A 24702-nucleotide genomic window follows, 5' to 3' on the forward strand; every position below is an offset into this window, starting at 1 on the left:
ACACAGCTGTACCAGCATTTTGCCTGAGATGTTACTAAATACTGAGGTGGGAAACTGGCGGTACACATTTCCCTTCATATTGATACCTGCACACATTCACTTCAGGGATAGACTGCATGTGTGAAAGCAGCTTTAGATATTTCAGACAGGATGCAGCTGAGAGGAACATGAGCTACATCAGAGAGATGTGTGTCAAAGTTCTCAAAGAAGGCAGGTGTGGAACATTATGAGTACTTGGTACAGCATGTACTGTTCTTTAAAGGCATCAGTACATCATGATACTATGTTTCACCTCTGCTGACTCTGCAGACTATGGTATATATGGTAGACCTTACATTATGTTGACTGAGACTACTGGGGTCATATCCTGCTCATTTTTATCTTAATTTAAAATGCATGAACACTGCTTATTTTGTTAGTTAGAACACGTGACAAAGCTGGACGTACTGCTACCATGAAGTGTATCTGCTGTATCGGACAAGAACTTTAATCCCATACGCACATCTTATCATATTTGGTGATTTAAAGCTTTGTTGAAGTGATTTTTAAAACTCAGTCAGTTGCTGTGAAGATCTACTTCTGGCTGACCTCCAGTGGTTTAACTCCTCACCTTGCTGCAGTGACATACAGTGGTACCCCAGGACACTGTGACACCATGACATCACTGTATGATTGGTTACAGGTCTAACAAGACTGACAGCACCCACCAGTGATGCTGGCTGTGGTCAGAGGTGAAACTTTTATAGAGGGCAGTGAGACTCTGCTTTTCAGCCTGCTGTCAACTTTATCTTTAATGCAGCTTTAAAGCAGAGGAGCCAGTGAGAGAGAAAGTCAAGGATGTGTATTTCACCTCTCTTGAAGTCCAGCAGGAACCAGCGGTAGCAGAAGTAGAAGTGAGTGTAATCTCCGTTTTGCTGCATCAGTTCAAACAGCTCAGAGTCCAGGATCTGAAATCAAGAGTGACAGACAGAGTTAGTGCTTTAGGTACAGCTGACACACACACACACACACACACACACACACACACACACACACACACACACACACACACACACACACACACACACACACACACACACACACACACACACACACACACACACACACACACACACACACACACACACACACACACACACACACACACACACACACACACACACACACACACAGAGTTATCCCTCACCTGAATCAGTGACCTCATGTTGGCAAAGTGTGTGTCCATGGCTCCACCATTAGGGAAGTTCTGACTCATCCTCTTCATTAGCTGAGTGAAACAGCTGTACGCCAGGCACTCTGAGTCATACACACGGACACACACACACACACACACACACAAAGGGAGAATGTAGGGTCATGAAGCCAGGATAGTGTTGTGAACAAAGTAAAGCTGCTGCTCGTCTCTGTCACCTCGAACAAAGTGAAACTTCAACTCTGCCCAATTACATTCATGTCATTGTCAGATTTGATTTTTAACTTCACTTCTTCTCTACTATTAATAAGGACAATCACATAGAAATAAAGCATGTGATAATTTTTCATTCTCACCATCATCCAGGATGACCATGAGCGGAGCGAGCAGGTCACACATGCCCTGAACGTAGCCCATCTCTAAATGCTCCCACACATAGCTGCAGTCCAGAGGAAGACACACAGAGACAAACCAGAGTCACCAGACAGCAAACAAGCAACACCCAACTATACAGACGTGATGTACATGTTGCACTCTGGAATGTAAAATATATTTATTCAAGTACTGTACTCATTTTTTCCACATTTTTAAGATATTTGACTTTTACTTCAGAGTTTCTGTTTTTTTCACTCTGAATATTAATATTTTACACATAAAACATGAACTTTTACTATACGCTACATCAGTTGAGATTAAACTACTATCTAATAAGTACAGAAGCTAAAGGTAGCTCCATCTTGATCAGCTACAGAAGTAAAATGCTAAATGTACATTAATGCATTAATTTCAGCAAGTAAACCATCTCAGCTCTCGTCTACCTGCACATGATGTTGCGCAGCTTCTCCAGGTTGGCTGTGGTGAAGTAGTTATAGTTGCGGTCGCAGCGCTGCACGTCTTTGTCTATCCTGTGGAGGTTGAGGGCGACTGTGTCCAGCAGCTCGATCTGCACAGAGAAAACATCAGTTTTAACAGCAGTGAGGTTTTTCTTTCTCTAGATGGCCCTAATGGACCCTTTATCTTTTCTTCATTGCCACCACAAACTTTATAATTGAAGCCACAGTGTAATATCATTAGCATGTCGGATGCTTTCATAATGTGGCGCCTCAGTTCATCTTTTCCCCTCTTATGACAGACTGATGCACATATGTACCGTATATGAGGAGAGTGAAGGTGAAACCCCCTCAGCAGCTGCTCCATTGGTCACCAGTTTGTCCAGCTGACTGCACAGTCTGTCCTCGGTCAGAGAGTCCTGACGACCCCCCAGCACACCCAGAGTCCTGCCCTCCTCCCCGACCCCCCCCCTCCTCCTCTGTGCTCTGACCGTCGTCTATGCTGGACAGGATCTGGGAATGAGCGGAGGTTACCGAGTAGTTTCTGGAGGAGGGCAGGCCCGAGTCGGGGGAGTCAAACTCCACCTGGGGGCGCTCCTCTGCGGGGAGGGCTGCAGGGGGGACCAGGGTGGTCATGGTGGGAGTGCTGTCCTCTCCGCTGGGGGTCTCCTGGCTCCCAGCGTCCGGCTCATCCACTGACATGAACACCTGAAAAACGATGTACAGTGACGGCAGTGATGAAGGTGTGGGATGTACAGATGATGGTCCAGACTTGGCTGTGTGATGATGGTACAGTCATTATATTTAAATGAAGTCTGGACTAAAACTACATGAGGAATCACACAGTAACACTAAAGTACTCTAACCAGTTACTGTTCTCAGAAAGTAATGTTGTAATGTAACTAGTTACTTTTTAATGGCAGTCATTTTTATAATGTAATTAGTTACTTTTATCAAGTAGTACTGTAGTTTGTGTAAATTGTGGTAATTTAAATCTAAGATAACCTTAGTGACATCACTATGACAGGGTTATTTTCTCAGACCTGACAAAGCTCCAGAACCACACAAGACATTTTACAACAGTTTTAAAAGGTGAGTAGTTCTCCCCATGGTGAGTAAAGTGGCTTTGATGTACAAAGATTGTGAAGTTGTACTGATGTAATGCTGGTTATTGGCTGCGTTCCCATTGCTGAAAGCATGTAGAATTATAAAGCACAGTGTGGACTTATTAGAGCACCGGATTTAGTCAATTTTGAGTCAAAATCAGTATGACAAATATTCTCTATCAGATGGATGTTGGACGGATATTAAATCGTGCTGAGCTTCCTCACCTCGTTGCTGAGTGTGGAGTCTCTGTGGACAAGTCGCAGGACATGACTGTCGATGCTGCTGCCAGATGAGAGCTTGGCAAAGATGGCCGACTGCATCTCCTTCTCCCTCTGCTTGACGATCACCTCGCAGGCCTTCCACTCCCGCATCACCTGCTGGTAGCGCTCACTGATCTTTGCATCAATCTACAAGGGAAGAACAAAAAGATATCATACAGTGGTTTCAGGTCAAGTCAAGAGTGTGTGTGTGTGTGTGTATGTGGTACCTGGCTCATATCCTTTTTGCCCATGCCAAACTTGTAGTGTCCCAGCAGAAAGGGCCAGACCTCCTTCCTGATGTCGTGCTGCACCCCGCCATAATAAACCAGCCTCAGCAGCTCCAGCTCCTTATAGTTCTACACACACACACACACACACACACACACACACAATATGAACATAAACCAGCAGAAGAAGGAAGACATTAAGAAGAAGTCTGCTGTTGTGAGAGGAAGAAGAGAATGAGGAAGTGCATCAATAATGGAAGGAGAGAAAGAGTGATTGTGATCCATACAGAGGAAGACACAGATGAGTGCAGAAGATAAAGGACACAGATATGAATAGAGTGTAAATGAGTAATGATTACTTTGTCGGAGCTGATGAGTGATTACAGTGGCTGCTTTAATAGCTACGATGGTATCATACTGCACCCTGTAATGAGACTTCATTTCACTGAAACTCATTAAATTTTCATTAGAGTGAAGGAGAGAGTGGAGACGGGTGGAGACTGGAGGAGCAATACATGATCACTGATTTACAATTAATACAGTTCTACGTCAATGGAGGATATAAAGTGCTATATATGATGGGTGGACAGAATAATAGAAACACCTTCCATGATGAGGTAACTGAGGCGTATGAGTTATGTCAAGTTTAAACAGCAAATTCTTATCTGAAAGTTTAACTATGCATGCTGAGAGATATCCAGCAGAGTTGACTGTGTCAGGAATACACGTCTCTTAAATCGATTAAGTTGTCGATAAATCTTTTGGCTTAAATACATCCAAAGTTCCTGGTGTTTCTGAATTAGCAAGCTCAAGATCTCCACAACAAATGTGGCGTTGTTGGCAGGATTTGAACAGAACTAAGACATGGTGGTCTTGCCGAGATAATAAAAGAAAGTGTGTGTATTTGGTGCAGTTCGGCTGTGAGAATTTGATATATGAATAAGAAAAAAATGTAAGTGCTAATAAAAGAGACAAAGTGAGCTAAACGTGATCTTGATGTGTTGTCTAAAATATGTTAAATTAAAGGGTTGATGTCAGTGGTCAGAAGGTAAATTTGAGGTTAGTTACCCTTTTAGGAAGGCGAGGTTTTTTTGGGGGGGACTGGCAACTGGCTTCTCTGGCAAAGTTGTGATCCGACAGACAAAATTCAATTACATCAGTGAGATGACACCCTTGGGTGGAAGGCTTATTGCAGTGTAATCGAAATGAAATCTGTAGTGTGAGTATATGTCCAAAGTAGGTTCTGTATCCTTGTAGTATCAGAACCTGGGCACAGGTTCACTTATTATGTATAAATGGATGTTTCAAATTGCCATAATAATAAATAGATATAAATAAAGCAGTCTAGCATGTTTTGTGTTTAATGTTGTACTGTGAATGTTGTATATGGATACAAATCAGTCCACAGCAGAGGTTAAAGCTAAATCTAACAGTAGCTAAAGCTCCAGAGAGAATTAAAGTGTGAGTGTAGCAAACCTGCAGGATTCTGAGAGAGAGACAAAAAGCAGATGGAGAGAGCACACAGAGAGTTTATTTATCCTCTCTTGTAAAAATAAAGCTGTAAAAACAGTTGGATTGGTTGGAATCACATGATTATGAAATATATATAACGTAGGAATCATACTTTGTAGAAGTTTGCGTTTTTTAATCAAATCATAATATAAATGTAATTCTAATTGTAAATGTAGAATCAGAACACATCGATCTTAATTAAAGTTATAGTGGAGAACTTTGAATGAAAGTCTGACAGTAATCAGTGGAGTTGTGAGCTTCATACTGCCTGCTTTCATTTATGCTCTTAGGCAGCGACTACATGAATAATTGTAGATAAGAAAAAAAAGATGAACCTGTACAAGTAAAGTTGTATGTCTGGTTGGTGTGTGGGTGTTAGAGAAAGGCAATCAGACCATCAGTTTTAGATAAAAGCTTTACATAAAATATTAAAATCATAAAATCTCTTTTCCAAGAAGAGATGTGAGAACAAGAAACATTCATGAAACAAATCACAAGCAGGCCTAGAGAGGCCACAGAGAGACAGAATCAAAGCAGCAGCAACAATTTGGATTTCTACTTGTCCCTTTGGAGGATGCCAGCTGATAGTGGAGCTATGATTTCAGCAGTAAAGCTAACAGGTGTGTACACAAACTTCTAACTTTGCTATCACAGCAGGAGTTGCCGGCATTCCTGTGAGCCTATGTCTTGTTCTTTCCTCACCTCTGATAAAAGACTAATTCATTTGATGGGGAGAGTTAAACTATGTTGTGCAAACTGAATACACAAGAGTCGTTGAAGAGTGAGCAAATTGTGTTTGTGTAAAAATCCAACTACCTGACACACACATACATTGTTTAAAGCCTTAACTCCTACAATTCCACACATTTTAACACATATTTAGACCTTGAATATCAAAAACTAAATTTAAGACATTTGAGTACAACATGGACTCCCACATCGGATCTTTTTGCCATTTAATGGGCTGAACATAAACCATGTTAATTGTTGAAGTCCTCACTGAGAGACATTTAAAGCTAATACTAAGCTGCACATAATTAAACAATAGTATTGGCCATAGAAAGCAATAGAAAGATCGGTCACTAACAGATCACAGTGTGTTGGTTCAAACCACCAGTTCATGCATCACTCCTTCTCTGCTTTTTCCAAAGCTAAACTGTCCAGATTATTGGTCATTTGTGGAGGACTTGCAAGTCATCAGTAACACTGTAGTATCAGCAGCTCCAATTGTACCAGACATGTATTAGATTCTTGCATCCCTGCCTTCTAACTCCACACACTACCGGGTTTCACCAGATAATATAAAAATACAGATAGTGATTCATTCGTGTATCTTTATGTATGTGATAACCTGACAACATAATGTCTGTGGTTGAACATCATCAGTCTTGGTCTTTTAAAAGTGGACCAAGACATAAAGACACATAACCCAGTGTAGATAACACAATCCTGGAGCCCTAAAATATACCAAATAGAGCAGCTTCATCTTTTGTTCTGTAAAGGCAGAGGATGCCTTCAGTCCAGCTGGGTCCTGGTAGGGTCTTGCATCTATTTACAGAGTAAGTAGGTCTGATAGCTGCTCTGTACACTTCTATTATGTTCAAAAAATAAGAGGTCATGTTATGGGACTGGAGGCGCTGTGGGCTGCAAACACTGATTCCTTTTGATGTTGCCATATTTCAAATTGACCAACTGCATATACACATACACTGTTGCTTACATCAACAGCAGGCTGATGTCAGTCTGCACACACAGCCTCAACCTGCACAGCTGAACAACATGCGTTGGAATCAGATTTCCAGCTCTTTCATTCCTCTTTAAGAGAGCCTCACGTCTCTTCACACAGTGGACGCTTCATCTTCGTATCTGTTTACCAAAACTTCCATATGAGCTACGGTATTAATTCACACGGTGTTATGTCACAAAGATTTAAAGCAGGGCACAAATCTTTGCTCAGCCGGCTGCATCAGCTTATCTCACTTTATAAAATATTACAAGACTGGCAGCCCCCCACGCAGTAAAAAATGACTCTGATTGATTTTTGAGGGGTTGATTGGGTTGTTGGTCGATATCAATGACTCACTGATGACTTGGCAAGTTGCTGAGACTGATGGCTGTTACATTCAGTAGCGTGCAGGTGAAGGCGTGGAGGAGGAGCAGGGTGTCAGGAGGCGCTGGGAGATGATTGAGACTCTTGTTATGTTGTTGTAATTCCTGCTGCTTACTGACAGAGGTCGATCACGATCATATATTTAACGTCCGATGCGCAAACCTCTCTGATCTGTACCCACCTTGCAGTCTTTCTGGTACTTGCTCCACACCTCTTTGCTGAGGCCTCCGGACGCCTCGCAGGGTCTGTCTGGAGGGACGATGTTGTGGTTGACCAGAGCTGACAGGTGAGTCCGCACGGTGGACAGGTGTCGACAGTAGGCCAGCCCTGATGGACGGGTGAGACACAGACAGACACACAGCTGAGACCAGGCATCAGTAAAGCTGAAATGTGTATGTTTTCACTGCTGTGTGTGTAGATGAAAATGGATGAAAGAATATACCCCCTTATTATGTTATTACCATTACCATTAACTTTGAATTAAGAGTAATTCTACTGCGTATAGTCAAGACTTACATTATCCGGGCTTCCTCCTCCACACATTATGTATTAAAGCTAAGAAGATGTTCTACCTATGGGCATGAATCAAATCAATATAAGTCACTATTTACAGACACAGATGAGGAAGTCTCAGTCATGTTGGACATTTGCCTGATAATGTTGAAACATGATTGTATTATTTAGCATTAGTATTGTAGTAGAATATTGTTTGGACCTTGTGTTTTATTTAATTGCTTAACGTTATATTCAAGTTTAAAAATTAAATGTTATGGTTCTGTTGCTTAGCTGCCATTATGTACTACTCCACCAGAGACCCTCAGCTTTGTCTTCCTGTGAGGTTAAGTCTGGACTGAGTAGGAGAAGAAAGACAGATACTTACTATTATTATTATTTCTCATTATTATTTAATTATATTATTATTGTTATTTATATTAAGATGAACCGACTGGTTAATCATGTGTTGTGCTTTTACTTTGCGATAGATGCCCTGCGTGTTCATTGATCTGTTCTCTATTGATAATCATGGATAGATTGAAGGGGAAGCTGTAAGTGGACAGAAGGTGGAGGTTCTGTAAATATCTAACATCCTACAATAATTTGACAGTATCAGTCTGTCAGATTTTGTTGTTGTTCCTTATGTTTTATATGTAAGTGTGGCATATTAAATGTTATACATTTCTCCACTGTGGGACTAATAAAGGAATATCTTATATTTAAGAGAGGATTTTGAATATGCGCCCCCCGTTTGTTTTCATCATGTATCTAATTCATACACATTTAAGAGGGATTTAATTACAGTTTACAAACATATGACTTTATCCAGAAGCAGCTGCTCCTGCATTTTTTTAATAATTGTATTTTTTAAACACTTCAATTGATTTTAAAATCAGTAGTGCACTTGGCTGGAAATCAGCAGTACAGTGTTGCTCCTGGTTTCTCTGGGACAATACTCTGCACGATGCAGGCAGAGGTTAATATCTGTGTATATTATAATTAATATATTGTGTTCCACATAAAGCATCCTGTTTAATTACAGACACAGTGCATTGAGTCTGTGGAGAGCAAATTGAAAAGATATTAACAGCAAGCACATCGTTATTATTAGATGGCTGTTTTCTAAATAGATTATAAATCATTTAATAATATGATACCTTGCATCATATTATAGTGTTTGCATAAAACTGTCACTGTACACTTATAGCAAAGGTGACACATTAAAATAAAAACTTGACTAAATGGCTTCTATACAGGGCTCAGAGAGGGTTTAGGCACTGGTTAATATGTGTACATCACAATTCATCTAACATTTAATTTGATTATTCAGGGGGAAAAATCCAGCAATGAATGCATGATCACTGTGCAGCAGTAGAGTGATATACTTACATCCATAAAAGGCCCTGGAGACTATCTGCCTCTTCATGTTCTGGCAGAGCATCTTAAGAGGAACACTGGTGGAAAGAAAAGAATTCTGCCTTTATCACCCAGAACATGTCAGTGCAGTTTCCGTCTGATTTATATTTAACATTTGTTTTTAATGAAAAAAATCACAACCATGACTGGAAGTTAAACTACAGTTTCTAAGACAGATGGTAAACCAGCTGCTCTCTGACTTCACTGAATTCCATTTTTAAAGTTAATAATTTAAGCCAGAAAAAAGTCTAAACTGTTCATTTTACTTCTTCTACTGAGTGTCTTGGTGACATTCTGTTAACATATGAAATGAAGTATGTTTGGGTTTCTTTATGAGTGATATTCAGGATTCTTGGCCTGTTATAGTCACCTGTGGAAGCCTGCGTTGTAGACAAGATTTTTACTCATGAATCCAAGTCCCTAACATCAGCACCCCCCCCCCTTCTCATTCTATACAAACTATAAAAAATAAAATTGTCCACAATCTACAGTCTTGATCAGTAATATTAAGAAGACAGGCCTCTCTAAGTAGTAATGTAGTATTGATCTGCAGTTAATGATTTGATTTGATCCGTTTTATTCTTATTTCAGCTCAGTTAACAAGATTGTAGCTACTGTAGCACTGGGTTATTTGGAAGAAACTAGCTTTGTTTCTTTGGACTTGAACTGAATCATATCAAACTCAATGTGAGTTAGATTTTTAATGCTGTCAGTAAAGATTTGATGCATTGTAAAATCTCACATTCTGCCAGCAATACAATTCCTCTGGATTAGTTTTGATTTGAATAAATGATATTACGTATAACAACACGGTTCAGTATGTGGACTAGTTTCACATCAGTGCAGCTGGCTTTCCAAAATGTCTTCACAAGTTCTTTTTCTTATTATTGCTAAACTTTGTTGCATATGGTAACAGTTAGCTATGAAGAGCGTACGTGTGAATGTCTGATGGGTCGTGTATGCAGGTGCAGCCAGCCGGGTAGTCAAACGACACGTTGCTACCAGCTGTGGAGCAGGACTGGCACAGGGACTCGTGAGTGGTTATTTCGGTCTGTTGCCACGACGACGGGCTGCCTCCAAAACCCTGCATCTCCATCATCTCCCCGTGGTCTAGACCAGAGAGAATGACAGTGAGAAGACAGAGAGGTCTCAGTGCTCTGAGACAAAATGGACGCTGCTGTATTTTAAAGTACTACATTCTTTTAAAAATCCACTTCAGACTGACTATGTTTCATGTCTTACATATTATGACACAGGTCCCTCAGCTCAACCATAAATACATCTCTCCATGTATCTTTCCTCGTCATTCATAACATCAAGAGATGAATAAATGGATGGAAGTTTTACACTCATGTTACATGTGAAAGCTGGAAAAACAAGCGTAGAGAGGAAAGCAAAAGTGGAGGGGAGATGGGAGTGGTTTAGGAAGCAGGAACGGTGCTGTGGGAGAGACAGGCAAAGAGGATGCAGGGAGGCCATGCTGGTTCAGTTCATTCAGAGGGGAGGAAGAGAGACAAGCAGAGCTCAGAAGGTAACTCTGGACAAACAGGAGAGAAGAGGAAGCAGTAAAGGAAGAAGAAAGGAAGTGAAGGAAGTTGAGAGAAGAGGAGAGGGCGGGGTCGAGGCTGATGCTCAGGCCATGCAGGATGCATAAAGCCAGAACAAGACAAAAGACACCAAAAGAAATGACTGAACAAAAAGAAATGGACACCAGAAAAAGGGCAAACAAAGGGGAGGAAAAAAATCATAAAAAACTTCAACATTAAATAAATGCTCTTCACCTTAATTCTTCAGGTTGGAGCTGATGACCTGTCATAAATATGAAGCTGCGCTTTGGTTGTTCAATAACCCCAAAAACAAATAATATTAAGAACCCCCCCCCCCCCAATAAAAAAAAACAAACAGAAAAAATGCTTGGAGCGAGACCAACATTTGGCCTCTCCCCTCTTTACTTTAGGATTAAACATTGTCAACAGCTGTTTTTGGGCTCAGTACTGCAACCCCGCTCACACAAGGACTCCACGTCTCTACTACTGCGGAACCCCACAGGACCGTAATGAGAGGGGTGGAGGAGGGGGGGGGGCGAGGGGAGGGGAGAGGGGTGGTGGTGGCGGGTTTAGTGAAGAATTACAGTGAACAGCATCGCAGCAAACGACTGCACAAACAGAGGAGAAACAACTGAGGATGTCAGAGGAGAGAGAGAGAGAGAGATGGAGAGAGAGAGAGAGAGAGCGAGAGAGAGAGAGAGAGAGAGAGAGAGAGAGGAGAGAGAGAGAGAGAGAGAGAGAGAGAGAGAGAGAGAGAGAGAGAGAGAGAGAGAGAGAGAGAGAGAGAGAGAGAGAGAGAGAGAGAGAGAGAGAGAGAGAGAGAGAGAGAGAGAGAAACCAAAAACGTAAAAAAAGGAGACTGAGGAGTAGTGGAGGGGATTTTCCATCACAAATACGCAGAAACACATAGTCGTTCTTTAAAAAAAAAGAAAAGAAACAAAAAAACAATGAAACGGGTGCATATTTCCCATGCATAATCATCAAGCATGTTGCAAGTGAGAAATGATAGGAGAAAAAGAAGGAAACAGAATTAAGTCAAATTAATGGAGTGCAAAAAACCAAGCAAATTATCAAAGTGATTTGTGGCCGAGTAAACCCAACAGTGCTGAGTGCATGCTTCAACAGCTGTACCCTCTGATAACGCTACGGCAGGCAGCACTACAAATCCCACAATGCAAAGCAGCCAAAAAGACCTTGACCTAGACGAGGAGACCTGGAGAAGTTTGAGTCTGTGATGACAGCAGGTGATAGACGTGTGCAGTCACTGTGTTTGGCAGCTTTCTATTAAACAAGGGTTTGTGTGTTTCCAGTGTGCGTTTCACAGGCTTGCGTAAAGGATCCCTGCCAAGCAAGTGGATTAAACTGTGTCTCTGAGCAGTGGGAAGAAAGAGAGGAGACAGAGAGAGTGAAATGAAGAAGAAAGGGTGTAGGGGAGTGTATCAGCGGCTGCTGTGGAATTAAATGGATGTCTGACAATATCTGTGACAAAGCCACCATTTTCTAAAGACAGGATGTCATTGTGGCAGATTCAAATGTCCAGGGGCTCGTTTATGTCACATCAAAAGGGGAACATATATTGCAGATTTAGCCAACAAGAGAGCTGAAATGTATTTTATTGTTAATTAAATGCTATGAAGAGAGAGAGTCCACCATTGGCTGTGTTTCATTTGGCTCTGGAGATTATCCTGAAATAAAAAGGACTCATCTGGCTGCTTATTGACAGGCTACTTTTAACTGTTGAATCAAGATGGTGTGTGATTTCCCCTTTCTTTCTCAATACTCCATCTTTACATGACTACTATGTGTCAGCTGAGTTATGGAGGGCATTGAGTGAAATGTATAGATTGCTTTACCCCTGACACCAAACAAAACAAATGGAAAGATGGGTCGTAACATCACAAGCAGGACTTCTGCTTCTTGTTATAAAAGGTGATAGATATAACAAATTTAACAAAAAGCTATCAGAACTCTGAACACCCTCCGTATGCTGCCATCCCAACACTCTGAGATGATGATACATCTGGTCACAAATGCACCAGCACTTTAATACTTAGCACTACCTGTCCTCCATAAACACATTAGCACTTTATTTTAAAGGCTGCTCTTTTTTATGATTCTATGTTTTTATGTTGTAAATATGTCCCTTGTCTTTATGTGGAAATGACTGATTGGTTTGAGAATGGCATCTCGCTTCCTTGTATGCTGAGCGACAATAAAATTGATTCTGATTCTGATTCTGATTAACATCTGTTATACTTCATGCTAATGGTTAGTCGGGGCTGAAATCTAAACCATATTTCCTTTGAAACAATATTACATCCTGTTCTTCACACAAAACTGCAGAGGATGAACATACTACTATTTTTGTCTATACATCTTCTGCTCCACATAACAGCCACCAGAATCTCTTACAGAACAGCAAATGTTTTCCTTTTGTGCTCCAAAGCATCTCCATTTGTGCCGTAAAACAACTTAGCTTTTATAAATGATGTTCTAGTTCTCTGGCACACAGCTTAGCCCCCTCCTCTTGCACGCATCAGAGAATATTGGCATGCGAAGTTAGCCAATGGAGAACTGAGTAGGCTAGTGGTGTGATGCGTGAAACAAACAGGATTGTGTGAGCACTGTCAAATAGAGGAATAAGTGGATATTGTCATTTTTCACTGCCATTAACACATGAGAATGAGAAACACTAAAGAGGGAAATCAGGAAATTTGAAGTAGAAGAAATTAGTCTAAAAATATATATGCCATCGGTCTAGGGAGTCTTCCATAATTTCATCAAAAGAAAATAAAAACTTTAACGTTAAACCCTGCAGTGTCGAGGCTTTCATTTGACTGAGTGGTGGTTTCATTGGTTCATCTCTATAGGCCCCCTACTGTCTCAGATTTGATGTGCTCATAATTTATGAATTGTTTTTGTATTGCTTCTTTTAGCATTTCTTCATTTGCAAAATAATCATAATTTCGCTTTTTAGTTTTGCTTTCATCAGCCTAAACTTTCTTATGTCTCTGTTCACACAGCCAACCCCAGCCTACTCCACACTGTTGGGCTCGGCCTCAGGCAGCACACACAGGCAGACGAAGCTGGGGGAGGTGGAGTCGGGGAGGAGGGAGAGGAGAGGGGCGTGAGAGGGCGTGATGGGGTGGGAGGCAGGGGGAAAGACATCTGAAGCTGGAGTGAAGTCTCAGGAGTGGGGGGGAAGGGGGGGCGGTGGGGTTGGGTGGGTGTGTTAAGGTGATAAAAACCTTTCATGACATTAGGGTCTGTGAGGTTCCGCGAGCAGATCATTGAGATCATTGCATGGAGCCTATCTTCCTCTTCCTCGTCATCATCCAGCGACGGAGCGCGGCTGCCCGTGGTGTGGTGGTAGTTTATGGTGACTGCTTGCACCAGTGGGACAACAGAGAAAACAGTTAGAACAGTGGTGCCCTACAGGCCTCGGAAAGAGCATTGTGGGAGAGACAGCACACTATACCCATACTGTGTAAACAAATCATTGGAAGAAACATTTAAACAGGTAAACTTATTACTCAAAAAGAAAGAGCAATCACAGAGATGAGTTGTAGTGGAAAAAAGGAAGATGAAACTGCTGCTACAGCTTTGGGAATATTAACTGTACCAGTGTGTGTGTGTGTGTGTGTGTATGTGTGTGTGTGTGTGTGTGTGTGTGTGTGTGTGTGTGTGTGTGTGTGTGTGTGTGTGTGAATGACAGTGTGAAGGTGTTACTTACTGGCGTCATATCGGTATCCAGGGTAAACGATGCGAAACACGTAGTCAGCAGCTGTCTGCTCCTCACCATTCCTGTCCTGGTCGATGAGCCGGGCAGCACTGCCCCTTTTCCTAAGTTTAGGGAACACTTTTCCCTGCAGGACACACACAGAACTATCAACCTGAACTTTAAAAAAAAAAAGCTTTGTGTTTTATAAGAAATCTGTCACTGAAATATAAATCTAATATTAAAGATAAAAGGCCCCATCTTGCGGTCAGCGCACAGAGGATGGCGGGCGCCTATGTTAGTTTCAGACCAACACATTTGTCATTTTGTCTAAGTAGAAAATGCACTTGCACCGGTGTGTGCGCCCATAGGCGTGTTGGTGTGGTCAGGCGCATTGGTGGCGTGTTGCTATTTTAAGGCAGAGGAAAACGATTGCGCTACTCACAAAAAAAAAAACCCCGGTCTGAAGTCAGAGATTACTACAAAATCCTATTCATTATATGATAATTACAAAGCTACATGTATCCCCAAGGAAAATAGGCATCTATAAGAACTGTAGACTTATATTAAAATGTTATGGTGTGGACAATTTTTTAGGACATTTTAGAAGACATGTGGCTAGTCTACACTACTAACCTCTTCTGCTTAAAGGAAATAATTTGTTTAAATGTAGCACTATGTTTACGTGTGAATAGAGCTCTAACAAGATGACACACCTTGCCTTTCTGGGACCAGAGAGGGGGTTCAAGCTGACCCCGTGGTAGGAGGCCGGTTTCCAAACAGGAGAGGAAGGCCAGGAGGTGACCACCAGGGGGGAAGTGGAGGGGCGGCCGCTGAATCCCGTCCTGACTGACCAGAACCAGTGTACCACCACAATCGGCTGGAATACGTAAGGCGAGGATGAGATCCGAAAAGAAAGTGGATAAAAGAGAAGAGGTTGTAGATTTTAAAAGTGTATTGGCTAATGTAACTTAGTAGCACTCAGTAAACATAGCAGCAGTATACTCACGCCTTTGGTGACAGTGGATGCAGACTATCTGGCGTAGAGGAACAGTCAGTGCATAGTCCCAGTAGATACTAACAGAGAGAGAAATGTTTGTTAGGGCGGTAAAACGAGACAACACGAAGCTTTAAAGTACATTTTTCACCACAAGGAGTAACCGTCTTTTTTACACATTGGATTTCTAATACCAATCTGAATGTGTGTGTTAGCTACCTCTTTTCCAGGTCGCAGTCTCCCAGTGTGCCGTTGATGAGCTGGTTGGGCGTCCACTTGAGGGTGAGGTTGTCCCCAGCCTGGTGGAGTGACAAGTAGCCCCGCAACACCTCCATGTCTTTCTTCTACCGTTGGAGGAGAAGAGAGGAGGGACATGATGTGAGACTTGAAGGTTTGAAGGTGTGGAGGAGTTCAGAGTGAGATACAGAGAGGAGAAAAATAATCTCTGTGGGTTTGTCACAATAAGCAGAAATATCTTTAACATAACGCTAATATTTTAGCCACTATTTATAAGAAATTATTAATTTAACACTCAAATGTTATCAGGAATATTTGGATGTGGTTCGATTATGTGATTGACAGTCAAAGCAAATTAGGTAATTAGGAAATGGGTTTTCAGAGCCTTTCACTGCAACAAACTATAATCTAATATAAGTATGTCCTATTCACACAGGCTAAGTGGTGGTGAGAATGTAATCTGTATGCTAATAGTGATTGATAGATTGTATGTTATGTTGTAAGAGGCAGAGTAGAATCGAATACAGTAACATTTAGCATGTATAGCATGCAGTCAGTTCTGTATTCATCTCTGAGTGCACTTAGCCATGTGTGTTAGCCTGGCTCTGTCAAAGGCTGAGCATTGTGGGAGGCAAATGTGTGCTCATTATACATTCCCAAGGCCAAACATACTGAAGCTACTTGGCAGCGTAGAGCATGTTACAGGTTTTCATTTCAACGATCACACATACAAAATACTGTGTCTGTGTGCAGTACAATAATAGATGAAAATAATTATCATTTTATTTATCTATGTACAAGCTGAGTGGGTGCAAAGTGCTGCATGTATGTAGGCTTCCAAGTTGGATTTCCTTCCCATCCCTGAGTGGTTCAGGGCCTCCAGAGTGGTACATGATGACCTGTTACATCAGAATAAACTTTCCGGAAAAAAGTTAGGCTAAGAGCACACGGAGTAACTGTGTTATGTCTCATTTAATAACAGTCAGGGGTGGAAGTAATGAAATATGTTAATCTCGTTACTGTAACAAAGTTTTTTTGTGTACTTGTAGTTTTTGCAGTGTTTTTAAAAGTCAGAAATGTGACTTTTACCCATGTAGCACACAACAGGAGATTGTCCGTGATGTGTTCTGTACTGGAAATACTCCGTCTGTTTTAGGTGAGGGGTGCAGGTGGCAGGACATGATGCAAAAAGTATGCTGTGGTTGTAATTCAGTGGTTTTAAGCTTAAACCAGAAACTGAGAAATCCTCTCTTCCATTAAGTCTAACGTCACAGCAGAGTGTTCAGGCCCGCTGTGTTTATCCAGAGCCAGCCGCAGGATAGAAACATCATTAACATGCCCACACGCTTACTGTGAATTCTCCGGAAAATGACCTGCTGTATTCATGCATGGGTACGTGTACTGGGGTTTGACCTAGTCTTGTTTCAAGATGCTACCAAACTGGAACTGTTGTTTCCAATGGGGCTCAGCTCTCTTTCAGTGGAGCTAAGCCTATCTGGCTCCCACGTAAATAAACCACTGGTATGCACTACACAGTATTTGATTATGGTTGTACACACATACTGCAAAGTGCCCTTGTATAGACAAGTGATTTATTGTTGTAAAGGCTTTTATCTCCATGATTACATAACATTAAAGGTAATGGAGAGAGAAAAAAAAAAATGTATGTAAATGTATTTACTTTGGGTGACCACCATTTTCACAAAAGCCTCATATGTAGCACATATATTCCAGGTATTTGCATCCGAATCTGACAGAACAGAGTGTGGATGTGAAGTCATACCGGTTGCACCAGGACGTTGTTTTTCCCGTAGAGAAGGTGTGTTCTGGAGTTTTGATGAAGAGACTCCACATACTCCCTGGCTGATGCAGCAAACCTGTCGTCTGACATGTTGCTGCTCGATTGCCTTTTGTGGATCTGTAAAAGAGTTTTACAGACAAATTCTACAATTCACAACTTTTACAACACTTCCTATGCCACACATCATAACCACCCACCATGATACCTCAAAACCCCCTGAGCACAGAAGCAGCAGATCTACTGTAAAACAGTCTCCACACTTACCCCCAGAGCAGGCCGGCGGCCAGCTGACACATCATGGCCCCTGTGGGCCCCGTGGATACGGTGGCGCTGAACCAGCTCGTTGGCTGATGGGTCTGTCCAGAAATGATCTGATGTCTTCAGCTTGGTGTACTCCAGAGCACAGGGCCCCACTGAGAATACAGCACATATAATCACAGCCATTACCCAGACATTTAATGAGTGTAATTCCTATATAAATCCCTTCTTGAGGTTAAAAGTAACTTAGCATGAATTTAATATTTGATTATTTAAAAATGTACAGACTGTATTTAAAAAGATCTTACTTAATCAATTAAGAGATGCTTTACAATGTGTTTATATATGTGTGTGTTACTTATTCAGCTATCATTTTGTGCTAAATGAGTGGGTTTCACACTTCATCTAATAACACAAGAACTATTTAGAAAAAACTAAAAGGTGACAACCAGTAACAAAAATGAAACTTACCCTACACCTGACACTGATACTGACCTCTGACAAATTCAGTGAATCTTTGAGAGATTTGAACAGTTTCTAGCCAACCATAATCTTCTCAACATCACAACCTCTGACCCTCAGCACAGGTGCCTCCACTGGTTGTGTTCTCTCACCCTGACTCTTCTCTCTCTCTCTACAGAGAGACCTCAGCTCAGATGATACAAACAAAACTGGACTTATAACCAACAACAACAAAGACTGATACTATGAGCAGGTGGTCCTAAGTGCTCACTTGGTGCTTTGATAACATCCTCCAACTCAAACCCCCATAACTGTCTCAGGAAAACTCATAACCATCACTGACTCATTCAAATGTCTTAGAGCACACACATAAGCAAAACACTCAAATGGAATATTGGTATAGACCACATTACCAAAAAGAACCAGGAAAGACTGTTTTTCCTGAGACAGCTCAAAAATATCAAAGTAACCCCCCCCCCCCATCAGTTGGACCACTGTATCTCAAACACACAATCAAAAGAGCAAAAAAAAAAAATCACCTCTGAGCCCTCTCACCCTGCTCACCACCTTTTCCAGCTGATGTCTTCTAGGAATGCTACAGTTTCCCACCAACCAAATCACCACATTTTAACAACATTTCCCCCCCCCCCCTGCATAAAGACTGAACACTTCTCATTGTTAATGTATGATTTAAAAATATGAAGTAACTATGGTGCTGGTTTACCTACTTTTAAGTCTTTCATTTTAAACGATGGAAGATGAAAGTTCCCCAACTGCACACTATATATGAACTCCAACCATATTTTCAGTAAATACAATGAAATAAAATGACTATATGAAATATCTAAAAAATAAAAGAATGTTGAAAATGACTGCTTTAGGGTTAAACTGTCTTGATTCCCAAGTATGGCATAGATACAGCTGCACCGTAATATAACATATAACAGCAGTGACAGAGCTGAGATGTTCAATATTCTCCCTAGTGAGAGATTTTTTTAAAAGAAATGGCGAGTTGTTGCAGAACTGAGGACCTTACATTTAAGGGTTAAGTGCTGCTTTGAGTGAAATAGTCCTTTCATATCTCACTAACAAGCACTACATGACACATAAACTGCTGATGACAGATTAGTGGAATGGAGACTGTAGTTTATTCATGTATATTATGCACTGTGATGTTTATGGTGTGCTGACTGCTGGTTACAGTGTAACTATGGTTCTGTACTATATGTTTTTTTTCTTGTTTAAATTCAATAAAATCTACTATATAATAAAATGGCGGATCTAGTACATGAAGAAGAAAGTGGATATACTGCAGTCACTTTCATTTTAAAACAAGAATCAGTTTGACGTCATTTCCCGTCAGAAATTAAAACGCTTCGATTTTTTTGTCTGCCAGAATAAAGTCCGGCGTATACTTTTGTTAGTGTTAGTATTAATACATGAACACAGACTTTGAACACAGTAATGTATGTTGCTGCCACTTCTGTGCACACCTGATGCTGACTCTCTCATTAGCTACTGCCAGCTGCACCTCGTTACCACTATTAGTCAAAGGGTAGAGACTTTATTATCTATTTTCCAGTTGTCACACTGTTCAAGTTGTCTACTCTGGTTTACTTTGCAGACCAGTTTGTTTCCTGCTCCTGCCTGGCTGCCTGTGCTTGTTCCTGTTTCTCTGCTTATTAAACGTTGTGTCTGGGCTCTCTGCCTCAGTCTCCTGCCTGCTGTCTGCTCTCAGCTCCTGCTTCCACATTGGCAGTGGAGGTAGCACATAACTGAAAGCTCTTACAAATAGTTTTGCTCTGGGTTGAATCTGTGGTCATTTTAGTGATTGCACTTCCTGGAATGACTGTCTAATTGGTTTATCCATTATCTTATTATACATGAATATAAGAACATTTGTCCTGGATGCTGTAGTTTCGTACTTTTTGTTACTAGCCTCTGGTAATATTAGAAATGTTGGCAGTTCAACCACAGTGAAATATACTCACCCAGTAGGGCTGCCAAGATGGGCCCAAACACTGAGTCATGCATCAGAGCTTCCCTTTCATAGTATTTACTGCAGAGAGGAACAGAAAAAAGTGAATCACAGGACAACATTATTAAATGTTTTTAATGAGTAGTCCTCCTGAGCTTCAGGAGAAGATATAAGTGTTGACAAATACTGCATACATTCATAAATACTTAGAAATATCCATATATCCTCTTACAACTCTACATTATAGTTTGTTATAAACCATTTAATCAATGTTTATATACTGCTTATGAATGCTTTGGGTCATAACGTTTCATTAGCACATGAATGTCCCTCACTTAAAACTGACAGCTGAACTGAATCCTGGGGCCTGTTTCGAAAAGTGAGACAAGCAGGTTAGTCATAGGCTCACCGGGATGGATCACCATAGCAACCCATGCTACACAGCTAACCTGCTTCAGGTTAACTTCAGAGGATCCAAACCTGTCAGCAAAAGGACTATTATTGACCAATCAGATTACTGGAAAAATTGAGTCAGAACTCTCACAGGATCCTACCAGGGACAATCATTTACAGTAAAGTGACAAATACTAAAGAGCAACAGACACATATGTAATGTATCAGTAGTATCACAACTTTGATTTCTATCATAGGTTTTTTTTATACTTTGAGATTACAATAGGACTAACAAACATAGACATAATATTCTACCACACTAGCAACCTAAATAAATATGATTATAGCTGTTTATGTATTGTGCAACATGTCTTTTAGCCTGATAGGATTCCTGGCAGTTTAGACAGCTTTAACACTCTCCTCCACTACCCTGTTACCCCAACTCAGGGCAACATGAGGTAAATAAATCAATAATAAATCCAAACAAAAGAAGAAAATCATCCACTGTCTGTTTTAAAAGGACCAGTATGTAAGATATTTGGCCTGTACTAACTCATAAAATGGCCATTATATGTTATCAGAGATTAAGTCAACATGCTAAATTGATATACTGGCCTCTCTGACCATAATACTACAGCCACCAGCATGCTCCACTCCAGATTTCCATTCAGGTGTAGAACGTCTGTTTTTGTTTTGGTCTGTATGATATGCCCACTGCTCCTTCTATGTGCCACCACCACGTAATGCAGTGTTAAGAGGTTGTGGTCATTTCACTTATTTCTGTGAGCTCAGGTTGACGACCGTTTCAACACCCTAGGTTGTGAGATATGAAACACTAAACACACAAACACAGTGTGCTGCAGCCATGGAAGCAAGTAAACAAACTGGATCAACTGAGATAGTTTCAACCCGACCTACAAACCTGCGTGAGCTTTAAGTCTGGGGAGGAGACAGTTATGTGGAGACAACTCTCTCCAATATTTTGATTTGGACTGCAGTAGCCATTTTAAACACTTGCTGTCAGTATTAAAAATGTCTCCTTTAAGAAAAAAAAGATACCACTTTGTAATGCAGCAATACCCTAAATCAAAAACAGTGCAGCTAATGGCTTTATCAATATTAATCAATTGTGTGCTATGGATTTATAGACTAATTACAAGCCATTAATAAATAACTTTGGGGTTGAAAAATTGAGAAAAATATCTTTGACTTCATATATACATAGTGTATATGTTCAGGTATGAGCACTTACCTCGTGGAAAATGATATGGATCAAGATACTATTATTAACAGTTTATTAAACATGTATTAATATTTACAGGTAGATTATGAAGTAAATCCACCAGCCAATAGAAATCTCACATCCTGGCAACCCAAGATTATTTAACTGATCTACAAAGTAGTAGTGCATTAGTAACAACTTACTAGCCACTTCTTAAGGATGCCTTATTAGAAAGTAGCATCTATACTTTCACATGTTTTATCTCATATTCACAACAGTTTGTTTACCAACAAAGAAACCCCCCCCCCAAAAAAACAATGATGTCATTATGGAAAACAGATTAAGTCTAGAGATATTTTTTCATATCACATATATTGTATAATATAATGTTCAAAAGACCTTGCTTTGCCTCAGAAACCTGATTTCCTCACACATGTCAGTGCTTGTGCTTCTCAGAGGGACTGACACAAAACTTGACATTTAACACAGATGTCAGATTAGAACTACGCTGCAGTTGTCTGAACATGATGTCAAGTTTTCTGTATTTGCCCAGTTATCAACAGGACTAACGAAACTCCAACATCAAACAGAACAACTCTTGATTTAAGGTGGATATTTCTCCATTTACACGTGTGATTCACATAGTGGTATATCTCTGAGCTCCATCAGTGCACTTCATGTTTGAGTCTTTGATCAGTGAAGTGCTGGTGCGTCATTTCACCGAGTGCGGCCAGCTTGTTGAAGCACACGCAGCGGTTGTTAGCCAGACAGAGCCCAGAACAAAGAAAGCAGGGAGGGGAACGCGAGAGAAGAATGGAACACATAAATAGGTAATTCGAGGGACTGTTCATCATTCAGCTACAACAAAGCCGACGCTGGAGTGCTGTTAGTCACTGCTGTGCAATGCTGGAGAGCGATGAATACAACAAATCACCTGGAATTGTCCACGATGTACTGCACTATCTTGTCCAGAACCTTCTCGAAGAGCGCCGTCCGGACCCAGATGTGTTTGATGGCCTGGGCAGAGAGCGGCTGAGGGGGGCGACTGGTGGTGGAGGATCCCTGCCTCCTCAGAGGTTCATGTCCAACGCTCTGGGTTCTTCTGTAGGGCACAAAGCACAGGCAGGACACTACTATCAACAAGCATTTCTGCATATAGATATAGTGATATCAATATTCAAGAGTATGAAGATATTTGACAATGATCCTGTGCTTTTCCTGGTGTGACATGTTAAAATGTCTGCTAAAAAGCTGTCACATGGGCAGCATCTTTAACTCCTAAGACAGAGGTGTTCAAACTATTCCGTAAGGGGTCAAGTGGCTGCAGGTTTTCATTACCAAGCAGGAGCACACCAGGCTGAACTCATTCAATCAACTGATCTCAGTCTTCAGACAGCTGATTGGTCGAATTGTGTGTTGTCTTGATTGGTTGGAACAAAAACCTGCAGGCTCACGGCCCTTTACGGGATAGTTTGGACACTCCTGCCCCGAGGCCAACACATAACAAACATAAACATTTGTCATGGGGATTCCTTAAATTTGGTTATTAAAGAATTGTGATCAAGATATGTACTGAGAAAAATAAATATGATTTACTGGTGGATTAATCTATACAGAAGAGCTGATTAGTCCAGAACTAATGTTAGCTAATTATTTCAAGCCGATACATCTGTGGTAAGCTAATGTCTGATAATATTGCCAGTTTTAAAATGTCAGTCACAGTGTACATAGAAGTGAATTTTATACAGAAATGTACATATTTTTTCTGATGAATTAAGATGTCCTTTTGACATCATTTGCAGGACCATGTGTGGAATGTTTGTCCACACATGGTCCTTATAAATAGTTAGTGCAACTGGTTAGTATTACTTGACTTCTTCTATGAAAACAGATGTAAAATGTCTTCTGCAGTTCATGTCTATGTATGTATGTGAGTGATGTGGAGGTTAGTAAATGAAAAGAATTGTGTGTTTGACCATCAGGAGGCAGCGTTTAACAGCATCATCAGTTTATTACATCTGATCAGTATTTATAACTCTTTATAATATCTCTCATTACTGCTTGGTTTTCAATAAATCTGTACCATGTCAGACAAAGAGGTGCCATTTTATGTTAGACATGATCTGGGTGATGTATTTTATGAATATGGAGGCAGATGCATGATGGCAGGCTGAGAGAGGAGCACTTATATCCCAGACTGAGTTTGATCTCTGGCAATCAGACAAAACCACTCACACACACACACACACACACCCACTTCAGAAAGCTAATGAGTGTGTGTTTGTTAGTCTGTGCTCAGGGGGGCTTCGCTGCTTCAGTCACGATGTTAGCAATCCCCCAGTGCGTGTGTGTGAGTGTGTCTGTGAAAAGGAGATTTTCATCGAAGTCACGATTTTTTAGTCCCCTACCATTTTCGAGAGAGTGTGTGTATGTGTATATGTGTGTGTGTGTGTGTGTGTGCGTGCGTGTGCGCGCACAGTGACAGTACTCCTGAGGATGGAGGGAGCTCAGGATGATGTCAGAGATAAGACAGAAAGCAGAAGAGACAGGGTCTGTCTTCTCTAAATAAAACCTGCAGCGTTCATCTAACACACAGAGAATGAGCATTTCCTCCTTTATAATTAATCTGTAACTTCTATTTAAAGTTTAACTCAAGCTATATATTAGTTTTTTACTACTTGCACTATTCTTATTTCATATACATGTATATTATATATTCCACAATACTGACAGGATGTAAGGATGATACTTTCAGTCTTTTTGTTGCTCTGTTTACAACAATTTCCTGAAGTCTTCAAATGTCTTGTTTTGTCTAAAACTCATAGATGTTCAGTTTACTACCATGTATGACAAAGAAAATCCAGAAAGCCTCACAATTAAGAAGCTGGAAACAGTGACTTATTACCACAATCTAATCAAATACCAGGAATGTTAATCAAC

The 24702-nt window shown here is 40.8% G+C and overlaps 1 protein-coding gene across 1 annotated transcript in view; it reads right to left on the reverse strand.

Moving 5' to 3' along the window:
- sgsm2 (small G protein signaling modulator 2) overlaps nucleotides 1-24702 on the reverse strand; it is an 85429-nt gene that overhangs the window by 2821 nt on the left and 57906 nt on the right. Inside the window, 20 exon segments of the mRNA XM_062419166.1 lie at nucleotides 851-947; nucleotides 1187-1296; nucleotides 1549-1631; nucleotides 2011-2135; nucleotides 2343-2480; nucleotides 2482-2730; nucleotides 3354-3536; nucleotides 3617-3745; nucleotides 7420-7565; nucleotides 9123-9187; nucleotides 10085-10259; nucleotides 13945-14082; nucleotides 14430-14562; nucleotides 15131-15294; nucleotides 15424-15491; nucleotides 15631-15755; nucleotides 17432-17566; nucleotides 17714-17862; nucleotides 20161-20228; nucleotides 22697-22864. Of these exon segments, the coding sequence (XP_062275150.1) occupies nucleotides 851-947; nucleotides 1187-1296; nucleotides 1549-1631; nucleotides 2011-2135; nucleotides 2343-2480; nucleotides 2482-2730; nucleotides 3354-3536; nucleotides 3617-3745; nucleotides 7420-7565; nucleotides 9123-9187; nucleotides 10085-10259; nucleotides 13945-14082; nucleotides 14430-14562; nucleotides 15131-15294; nucleotides 15424-15491; nucleotides 15631-15755; nucleotides 17432-17566; nucleotides 17714-17862; nucleotides 20161-20228; nucleotides 22697-22864 (2648 nt within the window).

This window comes from Scomber scombrus, chromosome 5 (genome assembly GCF_963691925.1).
Source record: "Scomber scombrus chromosome 5, fScoSco1.1, whole genome shotgun sequence".
Lineage (NCBI taxonomy): Eukaryota > Metazoa > Chordata > Actinopteri > Scombriformes > Scombridae > Scomber > Scomber scombrus.